The sequence below is a fragment of the Salmo trutta genome, unplaced genomic scaffold, assembly GCF_901001165.1.
Source record: "Salmo trutta unplaced genomic scaffold, fSalTru1.1, whole genome shotgun sequence".
NCBI lineage: Eukaryota > Metazoa > Chordata > Actinopteri > Salmoniformes > Salmonidae > Salmo > Salmo trutta.
The window spans coordinates 11,170-38,254 of record NW_021822784.1 but is presented as its reverse complement, the minus strand read 5'-3'; the positions used below and the strand labels follow the sequence as shown (position 1 = coordinate 38,254).

General features: G+C 48.9%; 1 protein-coding gene and 1 long non-coding RNA gene across 2 annotated transcripts; both read right to left on the bottom strand.

The window, feature by feature from the left end:
- LOC115184541 (bone morphogenetic protein receptor type-2) lies at positions 1–26,162 on the bottom strand. The gene is made up of 12 exons (XM_029745387.1): positions 25,950–26,162; positions 23,111–23,290; positions 19,940–20,044; positions 19,370–19,461; positions 15,151–15,381; positions 12,037–12,151; positions 10,300–10,460; positions 5,936–6,083; positions 5,054–5,190; positions 3,697–3,878; positions 1,591–2,759; positions 1–645 (listed from the first exon to the last, which is right to left on the bottom strand). Exons 1-12 carry the CDS (start codon positions 26,077–26,079, stop codon positions 431–433), a joined length of 2,865 nt encoding a protein of 954 aa, XP_029601247.1. The 5' UTR covers positions 26,080–26,162; the 3' UTR covers positions 1–430.
- On the bottom strand, positions 2,901–3,689 carry LOC115184542 (uncharacterized). The gene is made up of 2 exons (XR_003874400.1): positions 3,112–3,689; positions 2,901–3,046 (listed from the first exon to the last, which is right to left on the bottom strand). It is a non-coding gene; the product is annotated as an uncharacterized LOC115184542 (long non-coding RNA).
- Positions 26,163–27,085: the final 923 nt, after the last annotated feature.

Genomic DNA, 27,085 nt, shown 5'->3' with positions numbered 1-27,085 from the left:
ACGACTAAACCCCAGTAAACACACAGACAAATGGAAACACGACTAAACCCCAGTAAACACACAGACAAATGGAACGACTAAACCCCAGTAAACACACAGACTAATGGAACCACGACTAAACACCAGTAAACACACAGACAAATGGAACGACGACTAAACCCCAGTAAACACACAGACAAATGGAACGACTAAACCCCAGTAAACACACAGACAAATGGAACCAGGAGGAAGGGACGGCTGCATAGCTGGATTCAATTTAAAGCGAATGTCATCAAAAGACGCAAAGCGAGAGACAGAAACTGGACTGGACACAACCGACTGCTGTTACAACACTCTGGATCGCTTCCTGCTGCCGTTACCCCGGAAACACTTCGCTTTCTGTTGTCATAACAACACGACTGTCTGTGTTGTCCCTCCGAAAGGTCAGAGTTCAGAGGCGGGTGTCGCTGGGTTCAGAGGTCAGATAGACAGCGGAGCTGGACTTGGGTCGGGCCTGACCTTCTCCCCTGTTGTTGTTCACCTCTGACCCCCTGGTATCCGTGGAGATGACCCAGGTGGCTGGTCGCCAGCGCTTCAGGGAGTACGGAGTCTTCACACGCTTCTTAATCTTCTCCCCTGTTCCCTGGTTCTGGACCAACACCTCCCCTGGAACACAAACACAGGGTTAAGGTCAGGCCGTGAGGGTTAAGGTCAGGCCGTGAGGGTTAGGGTCAAGCCGAGAGGGTTAGGGCGTGAGGGTTAGGGTCAGGCCGAGAGGGTTAGGGTCAGACCGTGAGGGTTAAGGTCAGGCCGTGAGGGTTAAGGTCAGGCCGAGAGGGTTAGGGTCAAGCCGAGAGGGTTAGGGTCAGGCCGTGAGGGTTAAGGTCAGGCCGTGAGGGTTAGGGTCAGGCCGAGAGGGTTAGGGTCAAGCCGAGAGGGTTAGGGTCAGACCGTGAGGGTTAGGGTCAGGCCGTGAGGGTTAGGGTCAGGCCGTGAGGGTTAGGGTCAGGCCGTGAGGGTTAGGGTCAGACCGTGAGGGTTAGGGTCAGGCCGTGAGGGTTAGGGTCAGGCCGTGAGGGTTAGGGTCAGGCCGTGAGGGTTAGGGTCAGACCGTGAGGGTTAGGGTCAGGCCGTGAGGGTTAGGGTCAGACCGTGAGGGTTAGGGTCAGACCGTGAGGGTTAGGGTCAGGCCGTGAGGGTTAGGGTCAGGCCGTGAGGGTTAGGGTCAGACCGTGAGGGTTAGGGTCAGGCCGTGAGGGTTAGGGTCAGGCCGTGAGGGTTAGGGTCAGGCCGTGAGGGTTAGGGTCAGGCCGTGAGGGTTAGGGTCAGGCCGTGAGGGTTAGGGTCAGGCCGTGAGGGTTAGGGTCAGACCGTGAGGGTTAGGGTTAGGCCGTGAGGGTTAGGGTCAGACCGTGAGGGTTAGGGTCAGACCGTGAGGGTTAGGGTCAGACCGTGAGGGTTAGGGTCAGGCCGTGAGGGTTAGGGTCAGGCCGTGAGGGTTAGGGTCAGGCCGAGAGGGTTAGGGTCAGGCCGTGAGGGTTAGGGTCAGACCGTGAGGGTTAGGGTCAGGCCGTGAGGGTTAGGGTCAGGCCGAGAGGGTGCTCTGCTCACCCAGTGAGACCAGGTCTCTGGTGGTGAAGGACAGGTCCAGGGAGTTGGGTCTCTCCGGCCGCCGGCCTCCTTTAGGCTCCCTGAGCAGGGCTTCACCTCTCATGGGGACAGGGTTGGTCTCAGGTCCAGACAAGGAACCAGACACAGAGCTCTCCCCCAGGGAGCAGGGGGTCTCTCCACTGGTACTTCCTCCTGCTCCCTCCTCCTCTTCCTCTCCTCCCCCATCACTCTCCCCCTCTCCCTCCCCCAGCACCAGTCCATTGTTGTTGTTGTTGTTGTTGTTGGGCCGTGCGTTAGAGGAGTGGACATCTGGTTGTCCCGTCTCTCTGCTCAGCAGGGGTTGGTGTTCGTCTGGGCTGGCAGTGATCAGCCCCAGCTGTCCGTCCTCAGAGCTCTGAGTTAGAGCGAGCCCCGCCGCGCCGCTGGCGCCCCCTGCTGGCGAGGACCCGGCCGCGTGCCCGTTCACGGAGAGGTCCCGTAGGACCAGCAGGTTGTTGGTAGCGCTGACCCGGTGGGGCTCGGAGACGGCGTTGGTCTTAGCTCCGCCCTCTACCTGTCGTAGGTTGGACTTGCCGTGGCGACCGAATTTAAACCTCAGAGAGGATGAGTCTTTCTTCGGCGGCTTGGTGCGGAGCAGCAGGCTGGAGGGTCGTTTGGGGAGGTTCTGCTGCTTGGGGAGAGGGAACGCGACGGGGGGAGACGCCTCGGCAGCCATCTTGATGAAGGGGAGGAGCAGGGAGGAGGAGGCGGGGCTCAGCAGGTCCGGACAACAGAACTGTTTCTGGCTGTGTTCCATCAGGTTCTCATCAGAACTCTCCTTCAGGTTCTTATCCACCTCCCTGGGGTCCAGCTTGGTGGTCTCCAGATCCTCCTGGGTCAGGGTCAGGTGGAGGTTGGGGTCATGACCCTGGCTGGACTCTGAGATGAAGGTCATGGTGGTGAGGGCAGAGGAGGTTCCAGCGGAGGGGCTGCTGGGTAGACGGGCGTGAGCCGCCTGCTGCCGCTCGTAGTTTATCGAGTTCCTGTTCTTCTCTCCCGCCACGCCTCCATCTCTCGTCCGGCCAATCAAAGCGGAGGAGGCGTCGCTCTGTGTGTTCTTAGCCGTGCCTGCCTGCTCCTCGATGTAGGACGAGGCGGGGTCAGGGCCGGACTTTGGCCCCATGCGGTTTCTGTTGGGGCCACAGACGCGTTAAAAACACAACATGTACTTACTACCAAGGAGGACTACAAGGTGGGTGTCGTTGTGGAGTGAGGTGCAGCTGGTATTAGTAGGTATGAGTGTAAGGTTAGGGGGTGTGTGTGTTTGTGTGTGTGTGTGTGTGTGTGTGTGTGTGTGTGTGTGTGGGTGTCGTTGTGCAGTGAGGTGCAGCTGGTATTAGTAGGTATGAGTGTAAGGTTAGGGTGTGTGTGTGTGTGTGTGTGTGTGTGAGGGAGTAAACAACAGGTGGAGACTAACCTATCATTATACAGTGAGGTCCAGCTGCTACCAGTAGGGCTGAGTGGAGGGTGTATAGTCTATACCTATCATTATACAGTGAGGTCCAGCTGCTACCAGTAGGGCTGAGTGGAGGGTGTATAGTCTATACCTATCATTATACAGTGAGGTCCAGCTGCTACCAGTAGGGCTGAGTGGAGGGTGTATAGTCTATACCTATCATTATACAGTGAGGTCCAGCTGCTACCAGTGGGGCTGAGTGGAGGGTGTATAGTCTATACCTATCATTATACAGTGAGGTCCAGCTGCTACCAGTGGGGCTGAGTGGAGGGTGTATAGTCTATACCTATCATTATACAGTGAGGTCCAGCTGCTACCAGTAGGGCTGAGTGGAGGGTGTATAGTCTATACCTATCATTATACAGTGAGGTCCAGCTGCTACCAGTAGGGCTGAGTGGAGGGTGTATAGTCTATACCTATCATTATACAGTGAGGTCCAGCTGCTACCAGTGGGGCTGAGTGGAGGGTGTATAGTCTATACCTATCATTATACAGTGAGGTCCAGCTGCTACCAGTAGGGCTGAGTGGAGGGTGTATAGTCTATACCTATCATTATACAGTGAGGTCCAGCTGCTACCAGTGGGGCTGAGTGGAGGGTGTATAGTCTATACCTATCATTATACAGTGAGGTACAGCTGCTACCAGTAGGGTTGACCGTGGGGCTGACGGACTTGGTCTGGTCCCAGATCAGCAGGAGTTCAGCCATTCGCTCCTCTGCACACTGAGCCGTCAGCCTGGCCTCAGCATCCTGGTCCCAACAGTCCTCCATGGTCTCCTTCAGGGAACGAACTGCCTGGGAGGTTACAGAGGTTAATATACACAACACCACAATACACCACACCACACCACAATACACCACACCACAATACACCACAATACACCACACCACAATACACCACACCACAATACACCATACCACAATACACCACAATACACCACACCACATTACACCACACCACAATACACCACACCACACTACACTACACCACACCACAATACACCATACCACAATACACCACACCACACCACAATACACCACACCACAATACACCACACCACACCACAATACACCACACCACAATACACCACACCATAATACACCACACCACAATACACCATACCACAATACACCACACCACACCACAATACACCTCACTACACTACACTACACCACACCACAATACACCACACCACACTACACCACACCATAATACACCACACCACACCACAATACACCACACCACACCTCACCACACCACACCACAATACACACCACAATACACCACACCACACCACAATACACACCACAATACACCACACCACAATACACCACAATACACCACACCACAATACACCACAATACACACCACACCACACCACAATACACACCACACCACAATACACACCACACCACAATACACACCACACCACACCACAATACACCACAACACACACCACAATACACCACACCACACCACAATACACACCACAACACACCACAATACACACCACACCACACACACCATACCACAATACACCACAATACACACCACAACACACACCACAATACACCACACCACAACACACACCACACACACCACAACACACACCATACCACAATACACCACACCACAATACACACCACAATACACCACACCACAATACACCACAATACACCACACCACAATACACCACAATACACACCACACCACAATACACACCACACCACAATACACACCACACCACAATACACCACAATACACACCACAATACACCACACCACAATACACACCACAACACACCACAATACACACCACACCACACACACCATACCACAATACACCACAATACACACCACAACACACACCACACCACAACACACACCACACACACCACACCACAACACACACCACACCACACACACACCACACCACACCACAATACACCACACCACACCACAGGTCTCACCAGGCTGTTCTCCTTCCAGGCCTCGGGGAACTTGGGTCTCTGCTTCTCTCTGGACACCAGGACCTGCATGTCCTCAAAGGAAGGATGGTTCCCTGCCTCGGCCTGGAACGCTACCTGGAAGTCTGGAACTGATTCTCCTGGAGAGGAACGAGGAACCGAAGCAGAGCGAACGTTAAGGTGGACGTTCAATACTGTGATTTGACAACGAGGAACCCAAGCAGAGAGAACATTAAGTTAGATTCCAGGCTGTATCACAGCGGTGTAAGATCGGTCTGTCACTACAGACCCTGGTTAGATTTCAGGCTGTATCACAGCGGTCTAAGATCGGTCCGTCACTACAGACCCTGGTTAGATTCCAGGCTGTATCACAGCGGTCTAAGATCGGTCTGTCACTACAGACCCTGGTTAGATTCCAGGCTGTATCACAGCGGTCTAAGATCGGTCTGTCACTACAGACCCTGGTTAGATTCCAGGCTGTATCACAGCGGTCTAAGGCACTGCATCTCAGTGCTAGAGGCATCACTACAGACCCTGGTTAGATTCCAGGCTGTATCACATCCGGACGTGACTTGGACTCCCATAGGGCGGCGCCCAGCGTCGTCCGGGTTTGGCCGGGGGAGGCCGTCATTGTAAATAAGAATTTGTTCTTAACTGACTTGACCAGTTAAATAAAGGTTCAATTAAAAAAAAAATCCAGGGAAGAGGTCAGTTCAACCTCATCTCCCAGTAGATGAGGCCCAGGGTTATTACCTGGGTTATTACCTGGGTTATTACCTGGGTTATTACCTGGGAAGAGGTCAGTACACCTCATGAAGGTCTCCCAGGATTAGAGATCAGGGTTATTACCTGGGTTATTACCTGGGTTATTACCTGGGTTATTACCTGGGAACAGGTCAGTACACCTCATGAAGGTCTCCCAGTAGATGAGGCCCAGGGAGTACATGTCCACCTGCTTCAGAGCCGACTCACAGTCCCTCAGGTTCACCGCCCCTTCCAGAACCTCTGGGGCCATGTATCGGACCGTACCCACCTGGAGAGAGACAGAACCAGGGTTATAATACTACACTAACCCTCCAGAACCATGTAGTGGACTGGACCCACCTGGAGAGAGACAGAACCAGGGTTATAACACTACACTAACCCTCCAGAACCTCTGGGGCCATGTATCGGACCGTACCCACCTGGAGAGAGACAGAACCAGGGTTACAATACTACACTAACCCTCCAGAACCTCTGGGACCATGTAGTGGACTGGACCCACCTGGAGAGAGACAGAACCAGGGTTATAATACTACACTAACCCTCCAGAACCATGTAGTGGACTGGACCCACCTGGAGAGAGACAGAACCAGTGTTATAATACTACACTAACCCTCCAGAACCATGTAGTGGACCGTACCCACCTGGAGAGAGACAGAACCAGGGTTACAATACTACACTAACCCTCCAGAACCTCTGGGACCATGTAGTGGACTGGACCCACCTGGAGAGAGACAGAACCAGGGTTATAATACTACACTAACCCTCCAGAACCATGTAGTGGGCTGTACCCACCTGGAGAGAGACAGAACCAGGGTTATAATACTACACTAACCCTCCAGAACCATGTAGTGGACTGGACCCACCTGGAGAGAGACAGAACCAGTGTTATAATACTACACTAACCCTCCAGAACCATGTAGTGGACTGGACCTACCTGGAGAGAGACAGAACCAGGGTTATAATACTACACTAACCCTCCAGAACCATGTAGTGGACTGGACCCACCTGGAGAGAGACAGAACCAGGGTTATAATACTACACTAACCCTCCAGAACCATGTAGTGGACTGGACCCACCTGGAGAGAGACAGAACCAGGGTTATAATACTACACTAACCCTCCAGAACCTCTGGGACCATGTAGTGGACTGGACCCACCTGGAGAGAGACAGAACCAGTGTTATAACACTGCACTAACCCTCCAGAACCATGTAGTGGACTGGACCCACCTGGAGAGAGACAGAACCAGGGTTATAACACTACACTAACCCTCCAGAACCATGTAGTGGACTGTACCCACCTGGAGAGAGACAGAACCAGTGTTATAATACTACACAAACCCTCCAGAACCATGTAGTGGACTGGACCCACCTGGAGAGAGACAGAACCAGGGTTATAACACTACACTAACCCTCCAGAACCATGTAGTGGACTGGACCCACCTGGAGAGAGACAGAACCAGGGTTATAATACTACACTAACCCTCCAGAACCATGTAGTGGACTGGACCCACCTGGAGAGAGACAGAACCAGTGTTATAATACTACACTAACCCTCCAGAACCTCTGGGACCATGTAGTGGACTGGACCCACCTGGAGAGAGACAGAACCAGTGTTATAATACTACACTAACCCTCCAGAACCATGTAGTGGACTGGACCCACCTGGAGAGAGACAGAACCAGGGTTATAATACTACACTAACCCTCCAGAACCATGTAGTGGACTGGACCCACCTGGAGAGAGACAGAACCAGGGTTATAATACTACACTAACCCTCCAGAACCTCTGGGACCATGTAGTGGACTGGACCCACCTGGAGAGAGACAGAACCAGGGTTATAATACTACACTAACCCTCCAGAACCATGTAGTGGACTGGACCCACCTGGAGAGAGACAGAACCAGGGTTACAATACTACACTAACCCTCCAGAACCTCTGGGCCCATGTAGTGGACTGTACCCACCTGGAGAGAGACAGAACCAGGGTTATAATACTACACTAACCCTCCAGAACCATGTAGTGGACCGTACCCACCTGGAGAGAGACAGAACCAGGGTTATAATACTACACTAACCCTCCAGAACCATGTAGTGGACTGGACCCACCTGGAGAGAGACAGAACCAGGGTTATAATACTACACTAACCCTCCAGAACCATGTAGTGGACTAGACCCACCTGGAGAGAGACAGAACCAGGGTTATAATACTACACTAACCCTCCAGAACCTCTGGGCCCATGTAGTGGACTGGACCCACCTGGAGAGAGACAGAACCAGTGTTATAATACTACACTAACCCTCCAGAACCATGTAGTGGACTGGACTCACCTGGAGAGAGACAGAACCAGTGTTATAATACTACACTAACCCTCCAGAACCATGTAGTGGACTGGACCCACCTGGAGAGAGACAGAACCAGTGTTATAATACTACACTAACCCTCCAGAACCATGTAGTGGACTGGACCCACCTGGAGAGAGACAGAACCAGGGTTATAATACTATGGTCTCACTGATGACATGGTTTCCAAAGGGTTCTATGGTCTCCCCTCACCTCACTGATGACATGGGTTCCAAAGGGTTCTATGGTCTCACCTCACTGATGACATGGGTTCAAAGGGTTCTATAGTCTCCTCACTGATGACATGGGTTCCAAAGGGTTCTATAGTCTCCCCTCACTGATGACATGAGTTCCAAAGGGTTCTATGGTCTCCCCCTCACTGATGACATGGGTTCCAAAGGGTTCTATAGTCTCCCCTCCCCTCACTGATGACATGGGTTCCAAAGGGTTCTATGGTCTCCCCTCACCTCACTGATGACATGGGTTCCAAAGGGTTCTATGGTCTTCCCTAACTGATGACGTGGGTTCCAAAGGGTTCTATAGTCTCACCTCACTGATGACATGGGTTCCAAAGGCTTCTATGGTCTCCCCTCACTGATGACATGGGTTCCAAAGGGTTCTATGGTCTCCCCTCACCTCACTGATGACATGGGTTCCAAAGGGTTCTATGGTCTCCCCTCACCTCACTGATGACATGGGTTCCAAAGGGTTCTATGGTCTCACCTAACTGATGACATGGGTTCCAAAGGGTTCTATAGTCTCACCTCACTGATGACATGGGTTCCAAAGGGTTCTATGGTCTCCCCTCCCCTCACTGATGACATGGGTTCCAAAGGGTTCTATGGTCTCCCCTCACTGATGACATGGGTTCCAAAGGGTTCTATGGTCTCCCCTCACTGATGACATGGGTTCCAAAGGGTTCTATGGTCTCCCCTCCCTGATGACATGGGTTCCAAAGGGTTCTATAGTCTCCTCACTGATGACATGGGTTCCGAAGGGTTCTATGGTCTCCCCTCACCTCACTGATGACATGGGTTCCAAAGGAATCTATGGTCTCCCCTCACTGATGACATGGGTTCCAAAGGGTTCTATAGTCTCCCCTCACTGATGACATGGGTTCAAAGGGTTCTATAGTCTCCTCACTGATGACATGGGTTCCAAAGGGTTCTATAGTCTCCCCTCACTGATGACATGGGTTCCAAAGGGTTCTATGGTCTCCCCTCACCTCACTGATGACATGGGTTCCAAAGGGTTCTATAGTCTCCGCTCACTGATGACATGGGTTCCAAAGGGTTCTATAGTCTCCGCTCACTGATGACATGGGTTCCAAAGGGTTCTATAGTCTCCTCATTGATGACATGGGTTCCAAAGGGTTCTATAGTCTCCTCACTGATGACATGGGTTCAAAGGGTTCTATGGTCTCCCCTCACTGATGACATGGGTTCCAAAGGGTTCTATAGTCTCCTCACTGATGACATGGGTTCAAAGGGTTCTATGGTCTCCCCTCACTGATGACATGGGTTCCAAAGGGTTCTATAGTCTCCCCTCACCTCACTGATGACATGGGTTCCAAAGGGTTCTATGGTCTCCCCTCACCTCACTGATGACATGGGTTCCAAAGGGTTCTATAGTCTCCCCTCACTGATGACATGGGTTCCAAATGGTTCTATGGTCTCCCCTCACCTCACTGATGACATGGGTTCGAAAGGGTTCTATAGTCTCCCCTCACTGATGACATGGGTTCCAAAGGGTTCTATGGTCTCCCCTCACCTCACTGATGACATGGGTTCCAAAGGGTTCTATAGTCTCACCTCACTGATGACATGGGTTCCAAAGGGTTCTATAGTCTCCCCTCACTGATGACATGGGTTCCAAAGGGTTCTATGGTCTCCCCTCACTGATGACATGGGTTCCAAAGGGTTCTATAGTCTCCCCTCACTGATGACATGGGTTCCAAAGGGTTCTATAGTCTCCCCTCACTGATGATATGGGTTCCAAAGGGTTCTATGGTCTCCCCTCACCTCACTGATGACATGGGTTCCAAAGGGTTCTATAGTCTCACCTCACTGATGACATGGGTTCCAAAGGGTTCTATAGTCTCCCCTCACTGATGACATGGGTTCCAAAGGGTTCTATAGTCTCACCTCACTGATGGCAGCGTTCTCCTCCTCTCCCTGCCGTACCGGCCGGTTCCCCGTCAACTTCATGGAGAGGCCAAAGTCGATGATGACACACGTTCCGTCGTTCTTCACCAGAATGTTCCGACTGTTCAGATCTCTGTGAGACACAGCTGGCTTGTAGAAGTCTGCAGGAGAAAGGGAGAGAGGAGGAGGAGGACGAGGAGGAGGAGGACGAGGAGGAGGAAGAGGAAGGGAGAGAGGAGGAGGAGGAGGAGGAGGAGAAAGGGAGAGAGGAGGAGGAGGAGGGGGGAAAGGAGGAGGAAGAGAGAGAGGAGGACGAGGAGGAGAAAGGGAGAGAGGAGGAGGACGAGGAGGAGGAGGAGGAAGGGAGAGAGGAGGAGGACGAGGAGGGGGGGAAAAGAGGAGGACGAGGAGGGGGGGAAAGAGGAGGAAGGGAGAGAGGAGAGAGGAGGAGGACGAGGAGGAGGAGGAGAAAGGGAGAGAGGAGGAGGACGAGGAGAGGGGAAAGGAGGAGGAAGGGAGAGAGGAGGAGGACAAGGAGGAGGAAGGGAGAGAGGAGGAGGAGGAGGGGGGAAAGGAGGAGGAAGGGAGAAAGAGAAGAGAGGATGATGAGGGAGAAGAGAGGAGGGGGAGGAAGAGAGGAGTGGGAGGAGGGAGAAAGAGGGAGAAAGGAGTTACCAGATAATATTTATAACCGGGGTCGTTCTAATAGATGAGGAGAACTGATCCTCTACCAGTTATTACTGACAACCAGGGCCCAGGCAGACCTCTATTGGCTTGGTGCAGTATCACAGTATCCACCAGAGGGCAGTGAGAGTCCTGGACAACAGAGATAATATTTAGAACTAGGACCAGGGTGTGGAGGTCAGGGTGTGGAGGTCAGGAGGTCAGGGTGTGGAGGTCAGGAGGTCAGCGTGTGGAGGTCAGGGTGTGGAGGTCAGGAGGTCAGCGTGTGGAGGTCAGGGTGTGGAGGACAGGAGGTCAGGGTGTGGAGGTCAGGGTGTGGAGGTCAGGAGGTCAGCGTGTGGAGGTCAGGGTGTGGAGGTCAGGGTGTGGAGGTCAGGAGGTCAGCGTGTGGAGGTCAGGGTGTGGAGGTCAGGAGGTCAGCGTGTGGAGGTCAGGGTGTGGAGGACAGGAGGTCAGGGTGTGGAGGTCAGGGTGTGGAGGTCAGGGTGTGGAGGTCAGGGTGCGGAGGTCAGGGTGTGGAGGACAGGGTGTGGAGGTCAGGGTGTGGAGGTCAGGGTGTGGAGGTCAGGGTGTGGAGGACAGGGTGTGGAGGTCAGGAGGTCAGGGTGTGGAGGTCAGGGTGTGGAGATCAGGGTGTGGAGGACAGGAGGTCAGGGTGTGGAGGTCAGGGTGTGGAGGACAGGGTGTGGAGGTCAGGAGGTCAGGGTGTGGAGGACAGGGTGTGGAGATCAGGGTGTGGAGGTCAGGAGGTCAGGGTGTGGAGGTCAGGGTGTGGAGGACAGGGTGTGGAGGTCAGGGTGTGGAGGTCAGGGTGTGGAGGTCAGGGTGTGGAGGTCAGGGTGTGGAGGTCAGGAGGTCAGGGTGTGGAGGTCAGGGTGTGGAGGTCAGGAGGTCAGGGTGTGGAGGTCAGGAGGTCAGGGTGTGGAGGTCAGGGTGTGGAGGTCAGGAGGTCAGGGTGTGGAGGTCAGGGTGTCAGGGTGTGGAGGTCAGGGTGTGGAGGTCAGGGTGTGGAGGTCAGGAGGTCAGGGTGTGGAGGACAGGTGTATGTCTCACCTCCTTTAAGCAGCTCAGTATGCAGGTAGGCCAGGCCTCTGGTGATGGAATGGGCCAGACGACAGCTACTCATCCAGTCTCCTGTCTGTAGCCCCAGGTAGCGATACAACGAGCCCTGAGAAAGAGAGATACTGTATTAATACACCATAATACACCAGGACACAGAGAAAGAGAGATACTGTATTAATACACCATAATACACCAGGACACAGAGAGAGAGAGATACTGTATTAATACATCATAATACACCAGGACACAGAGAGAGAGATATATACTGTATTAATACACCATAATACACCAGGACACAGAGAGAGAGAGATACTGTACTAATACACCATAATACACCAGGACACAGAGAGAGATACTGTATTAATACATCATAATACACCAGGACACAGAGAGAGAGAGATACTGTATTAATACACCATAATACACCAGGACACAGAGAGAGAGAGATACTGTATTAATACACCATAATACACCAGGACACAGAGAGAGAGAGATACTGTATTAATACATCATAATACACCAGGACACAGAGAGAGAGAGATACTGTATTAATACACCATAATACACCAGGACACAGAGAGAGATACTGTATTAATACATCATAATACACCAGGACACAGAGAGAGAGAGATACTGTATTAATACACCATAATACACCAGGACACAGAGAGCGAGAGATACTGTATTAATACACCATAATACACCAGGACACAGAGAGAGATACTGTATTAATACACCATAATACACCAGAACACAGAGAGAGATACTGTATTAATACATCATAATACACCAGGACACAGAGAGAGAGAGATACTGTATTAATACATCATAATACACCAGGACACAGAGAGAGAGAGATACTGTATTAATACACCATAATACACCAGGACACAGAGAGAGAGAGATACTGTATTAATACATCATAATACACCAGGATACAGAGAGAGATACTGTATTAATACACCATAATACACCAGGACACAGAGAGAGAGAGATACTGTATTAATACATCATAATACACCAGGACACAGAGAGAGATACTGTATTAATACGTCATAATACACCAGGATACAGAGAGAGATACTGTATTAATACACCATAATACACCAGGACACAGAGAGAGAGAGATACTGTATTAATACACCATAATACACCAGGACACAGAGAGAGAGAGAGAGATACTGTATTAATACACCATAATACACCAGGACACAGAGAGAGATACTGTAATAATACACCATAATACACCAGGACACAGAGAGAAAGATACTGTATTAATACATCATAATACACCAGGACACAGAGAGAGAGAAATACTGTATTAATACATCATAATACACCAGGACACAGAGAGAGATACTGTATTAATACATCATAATACACCAGGACACAGAGAGAGAGAGAGATACTGTATTAATACATCATAATACACCAGGACACAGAGAGAGAGAGAGAGAGAGATACTGTATTAATACATCATAATACACATAATACATATTCCACTCAGCCCCCAGCCATCTGGAACCAGCAGAACCCAGTAGAAGGTACTCCACTCGGCCCCCAGCCGTCTGGAACCAGCAGAACCCAGTAGAAGGTACTCCACCCAGCCCCCAGCCGTCTGGAACCAGCAGAACCCAGTAGAAGGTACTCCACTCAGCCCCCAGCCGTCTGGAACCAGCAGAACCCAGTAGAAGGTACTCCACCCAGCCCCCAGCCATCTGGAACCAGCAGAACCCAGTAGAAGGTACTCCACTCGGCCCCCAGCCGTCTGGAACCAGCAGAACCCAGTAGAAGGTACTCCACTCGGCCCCCAGCCGTCTGGAACCAGCAGAACCCAGTAGAAGGTACTCCACCCAGCCCCCAGCCGTCTGGAACCAGCAGAACCCAGTAGAAGGTACTCCACCCAGCCCCCAGCCGTCTGGAACCAGCAGAACCCAGTAGAAGGTACTCCACCCAGCCCCCAGCCGTCTGGAACCAGCAGAACCCAGTAGAAGGTACTCCACTCAGCCCCCAGCCGTCTGGTACCAGCAGAACCCAGTAGAAGGTACTCCACTCGGCCCCCAGCCATCTGGAACCAGCAGAACCCAGTAGAAGGTACTCCACTCGGCCCCCAGCCATCTGGAACCAGCAGAACCCAGTAGAAGGTACTCCACTCGGCCCCCAGCCGTCTGGAACCAGCAGAACCCAGTAGAAGGTACTCCACCCAGCCCCCAGCCGTCTGGAACCAGCAGAAGGTACTCCACTCAGCCCCCAGCCGTCTGGAACCAGCAGAACCCAGTAGAAGGTATTCCACTCGGCCCCCAGCCGTCTGGAACCAGCAGAACCCAGTAGAAGGTACTCCACTCGCACCCCAGCCATCTGGAACCAGCAGAACCCAGTAGAAGGTACTCCACCCAGCCCCCAGCCATCTGGAACCAGCAGAAGGTACTCCACTCAGCCCCCAGCCATCTGGAACCAGCAGAACCCAGTAGAAGGTACTCCACTCGGCCCCCAGCCGTCTGGAACCAGCAGAACCCAGTAGAAGGTACTCCACCCAGCCCCCAGCCGTCTGGAACCAGCAGAAGGTACTCCACCCAGCCCCCAGCCGTCTGGAACCAGCAGAACCCAGTAGAAGGTACTCCACTCAGCCCCCAGCCGTCTGGAACCAGCAGAACCCAGTAGAAGGTACTCCACCCAGCCCCCAGCCGTCTGGAACCAGCAGAACCCAGTAGAAGGTACTCCACCCAGCCCCCAGCCGTCTGGAACCAGCAGAACCCAGTAGAAGGTACTCCACTCGCACCCCAGCCATCTGGAAACAGCAGAACCCATAGAAGGTACTCCACTCAGCCCCCAGCCGTCTGGAACCAGCAGAACCCAGTAGAAGGTACTCCACTCGGCCCCCAGCCGTCTGGAACCAGCAGAACCCAGTAGAAGGTACTCCACTCAGCCCCCAGCCATCTGGAACCAGCAGAACCCATAGAAGGTACTTACGTGGGGGTAGTACTCCATGACCAGAAGGTACTCCACTCGGCCCCCAGCCGTCTGGAACCAGCAGAACCTAGTAGAAGGTACTCCACCCAGCCCCCAGCCGTCTGGAACCAGCAGAACCCAGTAGAAGGTACTTACGTGGGGGTAGTACTCCATGACCAGAAGGTACTCCACTCGGCCCTCTGCCCCCAGCCGTTCGTCGGCAGCGATGAAGTGTGCAATGTTGTCGTGCTCCAGCAGGGGGAGACAATAAATGGAACACTCGTTCAGGAAGTTCTGCCGATTGGCTGAGCTGAACACCTTCACAGCCACCTGTCGCTCGTCCAACGAACCACAGAACACCGAGCCGTACCGGCCTCGACCTATCAGCTGACAGAGAGAAAGAGGGAGAAGAAAGGTTGAGAAAAGACGACTGGATCTCAATTCCATTTTGGTCCGATTCTCTGAAACCGATTCTCTCTATGCTGTAGCAGCTGGGGTAGTTGTAGATGTGTAGTAGGTAGAATAGCCGTAGCAGCTGGGGTAGTTGTAGATGTGTAGTAGGTAGAATAGCTGTAGTAGTTGTAGATGTGTAGTAGGTAGAATAGCTGTAGCAGCTGGGGTAGTTGTAGATGTGTAGTAGGTAGAATAGCTGTAGTAGTTGTAGATGTGTAGTAGGTAGAATAGCCGTAGCAGCTGTAGTAGTTGTAGATGTGTAGTAGGTAGAATAGCTGTAGTAGCTGTAGATGTGTAGTAGGTAGAATAGCTGTAGCAGCTGTAGTAGTTGTAGATGTGTAGTAGGTAGAATAGCAGTAGCAGCTGTAGTAGTTGTAGATGTGTAGTAGGTAGAATAGCTGTAGTAGCTGTAGATGTGTAGTAGGTAGAATAGCTGTAGTAGTTGTAGATGTGTAGTAGGTAGAATAGCTGTAGCAGCTGGGGTAGTTGTAGATGTGTAGTAGGTAGAATAGCTGTAGTAGTTGTAGATGTGTAGTAGGTAGAATAGCTGTAGCAGCTGTAGTAGTTGTAGATGTGTAGTAGGTAGAATAGCTGTAGATGTGTAGTAGGTAGAATAGCTGGGGTAGTTGTAGATGTGTCGTATGTAGAATAGCCGTAGCAGCTGGGGTAGTTGTAGATGTGTAGTAGGTAGAATAGCCGTAGCAGCTGGGGTAGTTGTAGATGTGTAGTAGGTAGAATAGCTGTAGCAGCTGGGGTAGTTGTAATAACTGTAGTAGGTAGAATAGCTGTAGCAGCTGGGGTAATTGTAGATGTGTAGTAGGTAGAAAAGCTGTAGCAGCTGGGGTAGTTGTAGATGTGTAGTAGGTAGAATAACTGTAACAGCTGGGGTAGTTGTAACAGCTGTAATAACTAATAAATGTGGCAGCTGTAATAACTGTAATAGCTGTAATAACTGTAGTAGCTGTAATAACTGTAGTAGCTGTTTTAACTGTAATAGTTGTACAAACTGTAGCAGCTGTAATAACTGTAATAGCTGTAATAACTGTAGCAGCTGTAATAACTGTAATAACTGTAGCAGTTGTAATAACTGTGGTCGCTGTAATAACTGTAATAGATGTAATAACTGTAGTAGCTGTGATAACTGTGGTCGCTGTAATAACTGTAATAACTGTAGTAGCTGTAATAACTGTAGCAGCTATAATAACTATTGTAGCTGTAATAACTGTAATAACTGTAGTAGCTGTAACAGCTGTAATACCTGTAATAAATGTAATAACTGTAGCAGCTGTAATAACTGTAATAACTGTAATAACTGTAGTAGTTGTAACAGCTGTAAAAACTAATAAATGTGGCAGCTGTAATAACTGTAATAGCTGTAATAACTGTAGTAGCTGTAATAACTGTAGTAGCTGTTTTAACTGTAATAGTTGTACAAACTGTAGCAGCTGTAATAACTGTACTAACTGTAGTAGCTGTAATAACTGTAGTAGCTGTAATAACTGTAGCAGCTGTAATAACTGTAGTAGCTGTAATAACTGTAGTAGCTGTAATAATTGTAGTAGCTGCAATAACTGTAATAACTGTAACAGCTGTAATAACTGTAGCAGCTGTAATAACTGTAGCAGCTGTAATAACTGTAGCAGCTGTAATAACTGTAGCAGCTGTAATAACTGTAGTAGCTGTAATAACTGTAGCAGCTGTAATAACTGTAGCAGCTGTAATAACTGTAGCAACTGTAATAACTGTAGTAGCTCTAATAACTGTAGCAGCTGTAATAACTGTAGCAGCTGTAATAACTGTAGCAGCTGTAATAACTGTAGTAGCTGTAATAATTGTAGTAGCTGTAATAACTGTAGCAGCTGTAGCAGCTGTAATAACTGTAGTAGCTGTAATAACTGTAGCAGCTGTAATAACTGTAGTGGCTGTAATAACTGTAGCAGCTGTAATAACTGTAGTAGCTGTAATAATTGTAGTAACTGTAATAACTGTAGCAGCTGTAGCAGCTGTAATAACTGTAGTAGCTGTAATAACTGTAGCAGCTGTAATAACTGTAGCAGCTGTAATAACTGTAGTGGCTGTAATAACTGTAGCAGCTGTAATAATTGTAGTAGCTGTAATAACTTTAGCAGCTGTAATAACTGTAATAACTGTAGTAGCTGTAATAACTGTAGCAGCTGTAATAACTGTAGTGGCTGTAATAACTGTAGCAGCTGTAATAACTGTAGCAGATGTAATAACTGTAATAACTGTAGTAGCTGTAATAACTGTAGTAGTTGTAATAACTGAAATAACTGTAATAGCTGTAAAACTGTAGTAGCTGTAATAACGGTAGTAGCTGTAATAACTGTAGCAGATGAAATAACTGTAATAACTGTAGTAGCTGTAATAACTGTAATAACTGTAATAGCTGTAAAAATGTAGTAGCTGTAATAACTGTAGTAGCTGTAATAACTGTAATAACTGTAATAGCTGTAATAACTGCAACAACTGTAATAACTGTAGTAGCTGTAATAACTGTAGTAGCTGTAATAACTGTAGCAGCTGTAATAACTGTAGTAGCTGTAATAACTGTAGCAGCTGTAATAACTGTAGTAGCTGTAATAACTGTAGTAGCTCTAATAACTGTAGCAGCTGTAATAACTGTAGCAGCTGTAATAACTGTAGCAGCTGTAATAACTGTAGCAGCTGTAATAACTGTAGTAGCTGTAATAATTGTAGTAGCTGTAATAACTGTAGCAGCTGTAGCAGCTGTAATAACTGTAGTAGCTGTAATAACTGTAGCAGCTGTAATAACTGTAGTGGCTGTAATAACTGTAGCAGCTGTAATAACTGTAGTAGCTGTAATAATTGTAGTAACTGTAATAACTGTAGCAGCTGTAATAACTGTAGTAGCTGTAATAACTGTAGCAGCTGTAATAACTGTAGCAGCTGTAATAACTGTAGTGGCTGTAATAACTGTAGCAGCTGTAATAATTGTAGTAGCTGTAATAACTTTAGCAGCTGTAATAACTGTAATAACTGTAGTAGCTGTAATAACTGTAGCAGCTGTAATAACTGTAGTGGCTGTAATAACTGTAGCAGCTGTAATAACTGTAGCAGATGTAATAACTGTAATAACTGTAGTAGCTGTAATAACTGTAGTAGTTGTAATAACTGAAATAACTGTAATAGCTGTAAAACTGTAGTAGCTGTAATAACGGTAGTAGCTGTAATAACTGTAGCAGATGTAATAACTGTAATAACTGTAGTAGCTGTAATAACTGTAATAACTGTAATAGCTGTAAAAATGTAGTAGCTGTAATAACTGTAGTAGCTGTAATAACTGTAATAACTGTAATAGCTGTAATAACTGCAACAACTGTAATAACTGTAGTAGCTGTAATAACTGTAGTAGCTGTAATAACTGTAGCAGCTGTAATAACTGTAGTAGCTGTAATAACTGTAGCAGCTGTAATAACTGTAGTAGCTGTAATAACTGTAGCAGCTGTAATAACTGTAGCAGCTGTAATAACTGTAGCAGCTGTAATAACTGTCGAAGCTGTAATAACTGTAATAACTGTAATAACTGTAGCAGCTGTAATAACTGTAGCAGCTGTAATAACTGTAGTAGCTGTAATAACTGTAGTAGCTGTAATAACTGTAGTAGTTGTAATAGCTGTAATAACTGTAATAACTGTAGTAGCTGTAATAACTGTAGTAGCTGTAATAACTGTAGTAGTTGTAATAACTGTAATAGCTGTAATAACTGTAATAACTGTAGCAGCTGTAATAACTGTAGCAGCTGTAATAACTTTAGTAGATGTAATAGCTGTAATAACTGTAATACCTGTAGTAGCTGTAATAACTGTAATAACTGTAATAACTGTAGTAGCTGTAATAACTGTAATAACTGTAATAACTGTAGTAGTTGTAGCCGTCTGACCTCCAGTTGTTTGAGGTTATCCAGGTCCAGAGAGCTCTCAGAACCAGCTCCCTCCATCATGTTGAGGTTATGAAGGCCCTGTTTACCACCTCCTGAGAACACACACACAGTCAGAGACACAGTCTACAGACAGACAGAGACTTAGGGCACGGGGATAAACAGAGGCTTAGTGCACGGGGATAAACAGAGGCTTAGGGCACGGGGATAAACAGAGGCTTAGTGCACGGGGATAAACAGAGGCTTAGGGCACGGGGATAAACAGAGGCTTAGTGCACGGGGATAAACAGAGGCTTAGGGCACGGGGATAAACAGAGGCTTAGTGCACGGGGATAAACAGAGGCTTAGGGCACGGTGATAAACAGAGGCTTAGGGCACGGGGATAAACAGAGGCTTAGGGCACGAGGATAAACAGAGGCTTAGGGCACGGGGATAAACAGAGGCTTAGGGCACGGGGATAAACAGAGGCTTAGGGCACGGGGATAAACAGAGGCTTAGGGCACGGGGGATAAACATAATTATTAATTATTAATAAATAATAATTATTGTCTAGTCATCGCCATGGTTACTCACTGTGCATCATGCGGTAACCGAAGAAGGCAGCGAAGATGATGACAGCCAGGACAGAGACAACAGCCAAGGAGATGACTACGGTCTCTTCACACTGCAACTGGTGGTCTACAGCGGGACATAAACAACCTGTTAGTCTCTGTCTCTAACCTAGTAGTATTCTGGTGGTCTACAGCAGGACATAAACAACCTGTTAGTCTCTGTCTCTAACCTAGTAGTATTCTGGTGGTCTACAGCAGGACATAAACAACCTGTTAGTCTCTAACCTAGTAGTATTCTGGTGGTCTACAGCAGGACATAAACAACCTGTTAGTCTCTAACCTAGTAGTATTCTGGTGGTCTACAGCGGGACATAAACAACCTGTTAGTCTCTAACCTAGTAGTATTCTGGTGGTCTACAGCAGGACATAAACAACCCTGTTAGTCTCTGTCTCTAACCTAGTAGTATTCTGGTGGTCTACAGCAGGACATAAACAACTTGTTAGTCTCTAACCTAGGTATTCTGGTGGTCTACAGCGGGACATAACAACCTGTTAGTCTCTAACCTAGTAGTATTCTGGTGGTCTACAGCAGGACATAAACAACCTGTTAGTCTCTGTCTCTAACCTAGTACTACTAGGTTAGAGACATAAACAACCTGTTAGTCTCTGTCTCTAACCTAGTAGTATTCTGGTGGTCTACAGCAGGACATAAACAACCTGTTAGTCTCTGTCTCTAACCTAGTAGTATTCTGGTGGTCTACAGCAGGACATAAACAACCTGTTAGTCTCTAACCTAGTAGTATTCTGGTGGTCTACAGCAGGACATAAACAACCTGTTAGTCTCTGTCTCTAACCTAGTAGTATTCTGGTGGTCTACAGCAGGACATAAACAACCTGTTAGTCTCTGTCTCTAACCTAGTAGTATTCTGGTGGTCTACAGCAGGATATAAACAACCTGTTAGTCTCTGTCTCTAACCTAGTAGTATTCTGGTGGTCTACAGCAGGACATAAACAACCTGTTAGTCTCTGTCGCTAACCTAGTAGTATTCTGGTGGTCTACAGCAGGACATAAACAACCTGTTAGTCTCTAACCTAGTAGTATTACTGGTGGTCTACAGCAGGGACATAAACAACCTGTTAGTCTCTGTCTCTAACCTAGTAGTATTCTGGTGTCTACAGCAGGACATAAACAACCTGTTAGTCTCTGTCTCTACACCTAGTAGTATTTGGTGGTCTACAGCAGGACATAAACAACCTGTTAGTCTTGTCTCTCTGTCTCTACTAGTAGTATTCTGGTGGTCTACAGCAGGACATAAACAACCTGTTAGTCTCTAACCTAGTAGTATTCTGGTGGTCTACAGCGGGACATAAACAACCTGTTAGTCTCTGTCTCTAACCTAGTAGTATTCTGGTGGTCTACAGCAGGACATAAACAACCTGTTAGTCTCTAACCTAGTAGTATTCTGGTGGTCTACAGCAGGACATAAACAACCTGTTAGTCTCTGTCTCTAACCTAGTAGTATTCTGGTGGTCTACAGCAGGACATAAACAACCTGTTAGTCTCTGTCTCTAACCTAGTAGTATTCTGGTGGTCTACAGCAGGACATAAACAACCTGTTAGTCTCTGTCTCTAACCTAGTAGTTCTGGTGGTCTACAGCAGGACATAAACAACCTGTAGTCTCTGTCTCTAACCTAGGTATTCTGGTGGTCTACACCAGGACATAAACAACCTGTTAGTCTCTAACCTAGTAGTATTCTGGTGGTCTACAGCGGGACATAAACAACCTGTTAGTCTCTTCTCTAACCTAGTAGTATTCTGGTGGTCTACAGCAGGACATAAACAACCTGTTAGTCTCTGTCTCTAACCTAGTAGTTCTGATGGTCTACAGCAGGACATAAACAACCTGTTAGTCTCTGTCTCTAACCTAGTAGTATTCTGGTGTCTACAGCAGGACATAAACAACCTGTTAGTCTCTAACCTAGTAGTATTCGGTGGTCTACAGCGGGACATAAACAACCTGTTAGTCTCTAACCTAGTAGTATTCTGGTGGTCTACAGCAGGACATAAAAACCTGTTAGTCTCTAACCTAGTAGTATTCTGGTGGTCTACAGCGGGACATAAACAACCTGTTGTCTCTAACCTAGTAGTATTCTGGTGGTCTACAGCAGGACATAAACAACCTGTTAGTCTCTGCTCTAACCTAGTAGTATTCTGGTGGTCTACAGGGGACATAAACAACCTGTTAGTCTCTGTCTCTAACCTAGTAGTATTCTGGTGGTCTACAGCGGGACATAAACAACCTGTTAGTCTCTGTCTTAACCTAGTAGTATTTCGGTGGTCTACAGCAGGGACAAAAACAACCTGTTAGTCTCTGTCTCTAACCTAGTAGTATTCTGGTGGTCTACAGCAGGACTAAACAACCTGTAGTCTCTGTCTCTAACCTAGTAGTATTCTGTATTATATAATATAATGTAATAATGTAATATAATGTAATATAATATAAATATATGTCTGTCGGGGTAATGAAGGAGAGTCTGGAAATAATTGATTATATAGAGACTCACAAAGTGACTGGCTGTAGTGGGACTGGGCTGTAGTGGGACTGGGCTGTAGTGGGATGGCAGGGGGGAATGGTTCGGGTCAGAGGTTAACTTACATAGCGGCTGGGCTGTAGTGGATGGGCAGGGGGGGAACGGTTAGGGTCAGAGGTTAACTTACATAGCGCTGGGCTGTAGTGGGACGGGCAGGGGGGAACGGTTAGGGTCAGAGGTAACTTAACCTAGCGGCTGGGCTGTAGTGGGACTGGGCAGGGGGGAACGGTTAGGGTCAGAGGTTAACTTACATAGCGGCTGGGCTGTAGTGGGACTGGGCTGTAGTGGGACTGGGCTGTAGTGGGACTGGGCAGGGGGGAACGGTTAGGGTCAGAGGTTAACTTACATAGCGGCTGGGCTGTAGTGGGACTGGGCAGGGGGGAACGGTTAGGGTCAGAGGTTTACTTACATAGCGGCTGGGCTGTAGTGGGACTGGGCAGGGGGGGAACGGTTAGGGTCAGAGGTTAACTTACATAGCGGCTGGGCTGTAGTGGGACTGGGCAGGGGGGAACGGTTAGGGTCAGAGGTTAACTTACATAGCGGCTGGGCTGTAGTGGGACTGGGCAGGGGGGGAACGGTTAGGGTCAGAGGTTAACTTACATAGCGGCTGGGCTGTAGTGGGACTGGGCAGGGGGAAGTCCTCTGTGAAGTTGACGTTACACATGTCAGTACTGCAGCAGCAGAAGTGATACGTCCCATTCTGGATCTGAGGAGGCAGGTTGGTTACCACGCAACGGTCGTCACGACACTCCTGCTGGTCGCCAAGGTGAGTCCAACAACCTGGAGGTGACAGGAAGGAGGGAAGATGAAGTGCTGGGGAGAAAGAGAGGCAGTATTTCTGGGCTTCAGCGGACCTTGCTGATCCAGCAGGTAGATGTCCACTACCAGTCAAAAATCTGGACACACCTACTTATTCAAGGGGTTTTCTTTATTTTTACTATTTTCTACATTGTAGACTAGTACTCAAGACATCAGAACTATGAAATAACACATAGAATCATGTAGTAACCACAAAAAGTGTTAAACAAATCAAAATATATGTTATATTTGAGATTCTTTCAAGTAGCCACCCTTTGCCTTGATGACAGCTTTGCACACTCTTGGCATTCTCTCAACCAGCTTCATGAGGTAGTCATCTGGAATGCATTTACCACTTTTTATGGTTACCACATGATTCCATATGTGTTAGTTCGTAGTTTTGATGTCTTCACTATTATTCTACAATGTAGAAAATATAGAAAATAGTAAAAATAAAGAAAACTCTTTGAATGAGTAGGTGTTCTGAAACTTTTGACTGGTAGTGTATGATAATCAGAGTAGCAGCAGCTACATAGGGGACTATATACAGGGTCAGTAGATACAGTATGTATAGGGGTCAGGGGACTATATACAGGGTCAGTAGATACAGTATGTATAGGGGTCAGGGGACTATATACAGGGTCAGTAGATACAGTATGTATAGGGACCAGGGGACTATATACAGGGTCAGTAGATACAGTATGTATAGGGGTCAGGGGACTATATACAGGGTCAGTAGATACAGTATGTATAGGGGTCAGGGGACTATATACAGGGTCAGTAGACACAGTATGTATAGGGGCCAGGGGACTAGACAGTAGATACAGTATGTATAGGGGTAAGGGGACTATATACAGGGTCAGTAGATGCAGATTTATAGGGACCAGGGGACTATATACAGGGTCAGTAGATACAGTATGTATAGGGGTAAGGGGACTATATACAGGGTCAGTAGATGCAGATTTATAGGGACCAGGGGACTATATACAGGGTCAGTAGATACAGTATGTATAGGGACCAGGGGACTATATACAGGGTCAGTAGATACAGTATGTATAGGGACCAGGGGACTATATACAGGGTCAGTAGATACAGTATGTATAGGGACCAGGGGACTAGACAGTAGATACAGTATGTATAGGGGCCAGGGGACTAGACAGTAGATACAGTATGTATAGGGACCAGGGGACTATATACAGGGTCAGTAGATACAGTATGTATAGGGGCCAGGGGACTATATACAGGGTCAGTAGATACAGTACGTATAGGGACCAGGGGACTATATACAGGGTCAGTAGATACAGTATGTATAAGGGTCAGGGGACTATATACAGGGTCAGTAGATACAGTATGTATAGGGGTCAGGGGACTATATACAGGGTCAGTAGATACAGTATGTATAGGGGTCAGGGGACTATATACAGGGTCAGTAGATGCAGATCTATAGGGACCAGGGGACTATATACAGGGTCAGTAGATACAGTATGTATAGGGACCAGGGGACTATATACAGGGTCAGTAGATACAGTATGTATAGGGACCAGGGGACTATATACAGGGTCAGTAGATACAGTATGTATAGGGACCAGGGGACTATATACAGGGTCAGTAGATACAGTATGTATAGGGGTCAGGGGACTATATACAGGGTCAGTAGATACAGTATGTATATGGGTCAGGATACTATATACAGGGTCAGTAGATACAGTATGTATAGGGACCAGGGGACTATATACAGGGTCAGTAGATACAGTATGTATAGGGACCAGGGGACTATATACAGGCTCAGTAAATACAGTATGTATAGGGGCCAGGGGACTAGACAGTAGATACAGTATGTATAGGGACCAGGGGACTATATACAGGGTCAGTAGATACAGTATGTATAGGGGCCAGGGGACTATATACAGGGTCAGTAGATACAGTATGTATATGGGTCAGGGGACTATATACAGGGTCAGTAGATACAGTATGTATAGGGGTCAGGGGACTATATACAGGGCCAGTAGATACAGTATGTATAGGGGTCAGGGGACTATATACAGGGTCAGTAGATACAGATGTATAGGGACCAGGGGACTATATACAGGGTCAGTAGATACAGTATGTATAGGGACCAGGGGACTAGACAGTAGATACAGTATGTATAGGGACCAGGGGACTAGACAGTAGATACAGTATGTATAGGGGTCAGGGGACTATATACAGGGTCAGTAGATACAGTATGTATAGGGGTCAGGGGACTATATACATGGTCAGTAGATACAGTATGTATAGGGGTCAGGGGACTATATACAGGGTCAGTAGATACAGTATGTATAGGGACCAGGGACTATATACAGGAACCAGGGGACTATATACAGGGTCAGTAGATACAGTATGTATAGGGACCAGGGGACTAGACATTTTAGGGTTAGGAGCTAGGGTTAGTTTTAGAATTAGGAGTTAGGAGCTAGGGTTAGGAGCTAGGGTTAGTTTTAGAATTAGGAGTTAGGAGCTAGGGTTAGGAGCTAGGGTTAGGAGCTAGGGTTAGGAGCTAGGGTTAGGAGCTAGGGTTAGTTTTAGAATTAGGAGTTAGGAGCTAGGGTTAGGGTCCCCCCCACAAGGTTGGCTGTACCAGACCGTGTGGTGGTGCCGTCACCTTGTTTGACCAGCCTGACGTCTCCAGGAGGACTCTTCTCCCAGAGGCCGAAGCAGTGAGATCCTTTAGAGCAGTGGATAGTGGTGTTCTCAGGAGAAACCCGTCCTTCTCCCATCGCCACGCGCTCCATCTCCCACTGCTGCTCAGTGAAGGCACATTCCCTCTCCTTCTGCTGGTCAGCTGAGAGGAGGAAGACCAGTGGTCATTCTACATTCAGCAAACAGGGATGGATCTCAAGAAACACCAGACAGTGTGCAATCAGACCGCTACAGCCTCCCCACTACAGCCTCCCCCCTACAGCCCTCCCCGCTACAGCCTCCCCGCTACAGCCTCCCCGCTACAGCCTCCCCGCTACAGCCTCCCCGCTACAGCCTCCCCACTACAGCCGCCCCCCCCTACAGCCTCTCCACTACAGCCCCCCCTACAGCCTCCCCCGCTACAGCCTCCCCACTACAGCCTCTCCACTACAGCCTCCCCCTCTACAGCCTCTCCACTACAGCCTCCCCCCTACAGCCTCCCCCCTGACCTCACCCCTACAGCCTCCACTCTACAGCCTCCACTCTACAGCCTCCCCACTACAGCCTCCCCACTACAGCCTCCCCCCCTACAGCCCCCCCCTACAGCCTCCCCACTACAGCCTCCCACTACAGCCTCCCAGTACAGCCTCCCCACTACAGCCTCCCCACTACAGCCTCCCCACTACAGCCTCCCCCTACAGCCTCCCCACTACAGCCTCCCACTACAACCTCCCCCTACAGCCTCCCCACTACAGCCTCCCCTACAGCCTCCCCACTACAGCCTCCCCCACTACAGCCTCCCCCCCCTACAGCTTCCCCCCTACAGCCTCCCCCCTACAGCCTCCCCCCCTACAGCCTCCCCCCCTACAGCCTCCCCACTACAGCCTCCCCCCTACAGCCTCCCCACTACAGCCTCCCCCCTACAGCCTCCCCACTACAGCCTCCCCTGACCTCCCCACTACAGCCTCCCCCTACAGCCTCCCCCCCTACAGCCTCCCCACTACAGCTCCCCCCTACAGCCTCCCCCCTACAGCCTCCCCCCTACAGCCTCCCCACTACAGCCTCCCCCTACAGCCTCCCCCCTACAGCCTCCCCCCTACAGCCCTACCACCAACCACC

Coding starts and splice junctions, on each gene's coding strand:
- LOC115184541 (XM_029745387.1), bottom strand. CDS start 26,079: ATGGAGCGCGTGGCGATGGGAGAAGGACGGGTTTCTCCTGAGAACACC. Junction 19,462..19,939: donor CGGTTACCGCATGATGCACA/GTGAGTAACCAT, acceptor GTGTGTTCTCAG/GAGGTGGTAAACAGGGCCTT. Junction 10,461..12,036: donor TACTGAGCTGCTTAAAGGAG/GTGAGACATACA, acceptor TTTCTCCTGCAG/ACTTCTACAAGCCAGCTGTG.